Below are 1,833 nucleotides of genomic sequence, written 5' to 3'. Positions count from 1 at the left end.
ATACAAGGCGGTTTTCCACACAGGTTTCTACCAAATTCACTTACATGAATTACTCTGCCCGGATCTATAGAAGACCATCCCTCATGGGTGTATAGTACCGCACAGAATTAAAACTGAAAGCACATGGTTTCGAAGCGAGCTTCTTAACCACACAGACTTGCCTGCGCCTGTGTATGATTTTTATAAAAAAACGATTATATGATAGTAGCATAGAGTTGAAGCGTGGTAAGTTCTCACGAGTAAAATAACTGAATTTGATGAAATTAGACTACATTAGTAGTACATTGTTAATAGACATAGGTGTTTAGGTTTCTTGACAAGATATCGCGCTGTAGGATCGTAACCAGAAAGACATCGCGGCAGAGTATCAAACTCTCTAGCAACACGACGATGTCTGCAGATTAAGGATGAAAGATTAATTGAAAGTATTACCTTTCTGGAATAAATTTTTCTGGTTCAGGCCAGTATTTCGGATTATAATGCAGAGCATACACGCCGATCTTGACAGTTATACCTTCGGGAATCTTTACACCGTTTATTGTGCATGTGTTTTTACACTGACGATCCAGTCTGGTACAGTGGTGAAAAAGTATACAAATATGAGCAAAAACAAAAATGATAGTTTATTACAATTTTTCAACTGCCATCGCTCACACACATACACAGGCACTCACAGATATACAATATACATACACACTACACCGAGTGTAATAAGTGTATGCAATCTGGAGGAGAGAAACAATCAATTGTAAATAGATTCTCATTCAGTTTCAACGTTGAGTTTTATTTGCTTAAACACCAGGCAATGTTTGGTTGCATCCATTGGTGGATTTTAAATGTGCGAAAATCTCCCGACAGAGCAAACCAAAACATCACGAGCCTCGTATATATGAGAACTGAAGAATAAGTCTATACTTTTCTGCCTAAACTGATAAATCCTAAAAAATGCATGACCTAAGAAATATGAAACCATGCAATCACTGCAACACAGAGAATATGAAAATTTGCTAAACCACAGTTTTCCTACTGGGAAAATATTCTGAACACGTTTTATTTTTCATAGGTTGGATCTCTCCGACAGTTTAAGCAATAAGTATTCTAGTTATCTTATCTACTAAACAGCCTACTCATAGTATATTAAGAGGAAGAAGAATATCTCACAGTCTGTTTTATATTCTGGTGTCGGAGTGAAACGAGCTGAAACAACCACGGAACAACTACACATGATGTCACCTAGACTCTGGCGTTCGGAAACGGATTACAGCAGCACCCTTAAGAAAAAAGTGTTTATCTCATGCATATCTATTTATCAATCTCACTCTCTCTCATTCCTCTCTTTCTTTGGCACTGTCTATCTTTCCGTATCTTTTCTGTCTGTCTGTCTATATAGCTTTATGTTTCTTTGGGATCATGTTGGTGCACCACCATTAGTGTCTTTACAAGTTTATTTCAATTCCACGGCCGCTTCCAATGTTTGGTATTGGTTACCGAACAATGCTCTTTATATGTATAGTGTTCTGTTCGTTTATTGATAGATTCCGCAAATTTACGCACTCAATACATTTGAAAGTTACTAATATTTTATATACAACACATTGTTTGCAGTAAACTACTTTAAGTTTCATGGTATGAGAAATGTATCTGGCATCGCTCAGTTAGTTCAAACGTGCTGAATGTAGAGATAGAATTTTCCTTGTGGACTGAAACTGTATATACATGAATGGATGTATATATGTATGTATACACACACACACACACACACACACACACACACACACACACACACACATATATATATATATATATATATATATATATATATATATATATATA

The 1,833-nt window shown here is 36.1% G+C and overlaps 1 protein-coding gene across 1 annotated transcript in view; it reads right to left on the bottom strand.

Annotated features, from left to right (window-relative positions):
* LOC106868831 (cytochrome P450 3A7) overlaps window positions 1-1,833 on the bottom strand; it is a 388,137-nt gene that overhangs the window by 2,631 nt on the left and 383,673 nt on the right. The window contains exon 16 of the mRNA XM_052976879.1: window positions 433-570. Coding sequence (XP_052832839.1) covers window positions 433-570 — 138 coding nt within the window. The remainder of the gene's footprint in view (window positions 1-432; window positions 571-1,833) is intronic.

The sequence above is a fragment of the Octopus bimaculoides genome, chromosome 26, assembly GCF_001194135.2.
Source record: "Octopus bimaculoides isolate UCB-OBI-ISO-001 chromosome 26, ASM119413v2, whole genome shotgun sequence".
Taxonomy (NCBI): domain Eukaryota; kingdom Metazoa; phylum Mollusca; class Cephalopoda; order Octopoda; family Octopodidae; genus Octopus; species Octopus bimaculoides.
The sequence above is the reverse complement of the archived record's forward strand: the minus strand, read 5'-3'. Positions and strand labels throughout refer to the sequence as shown.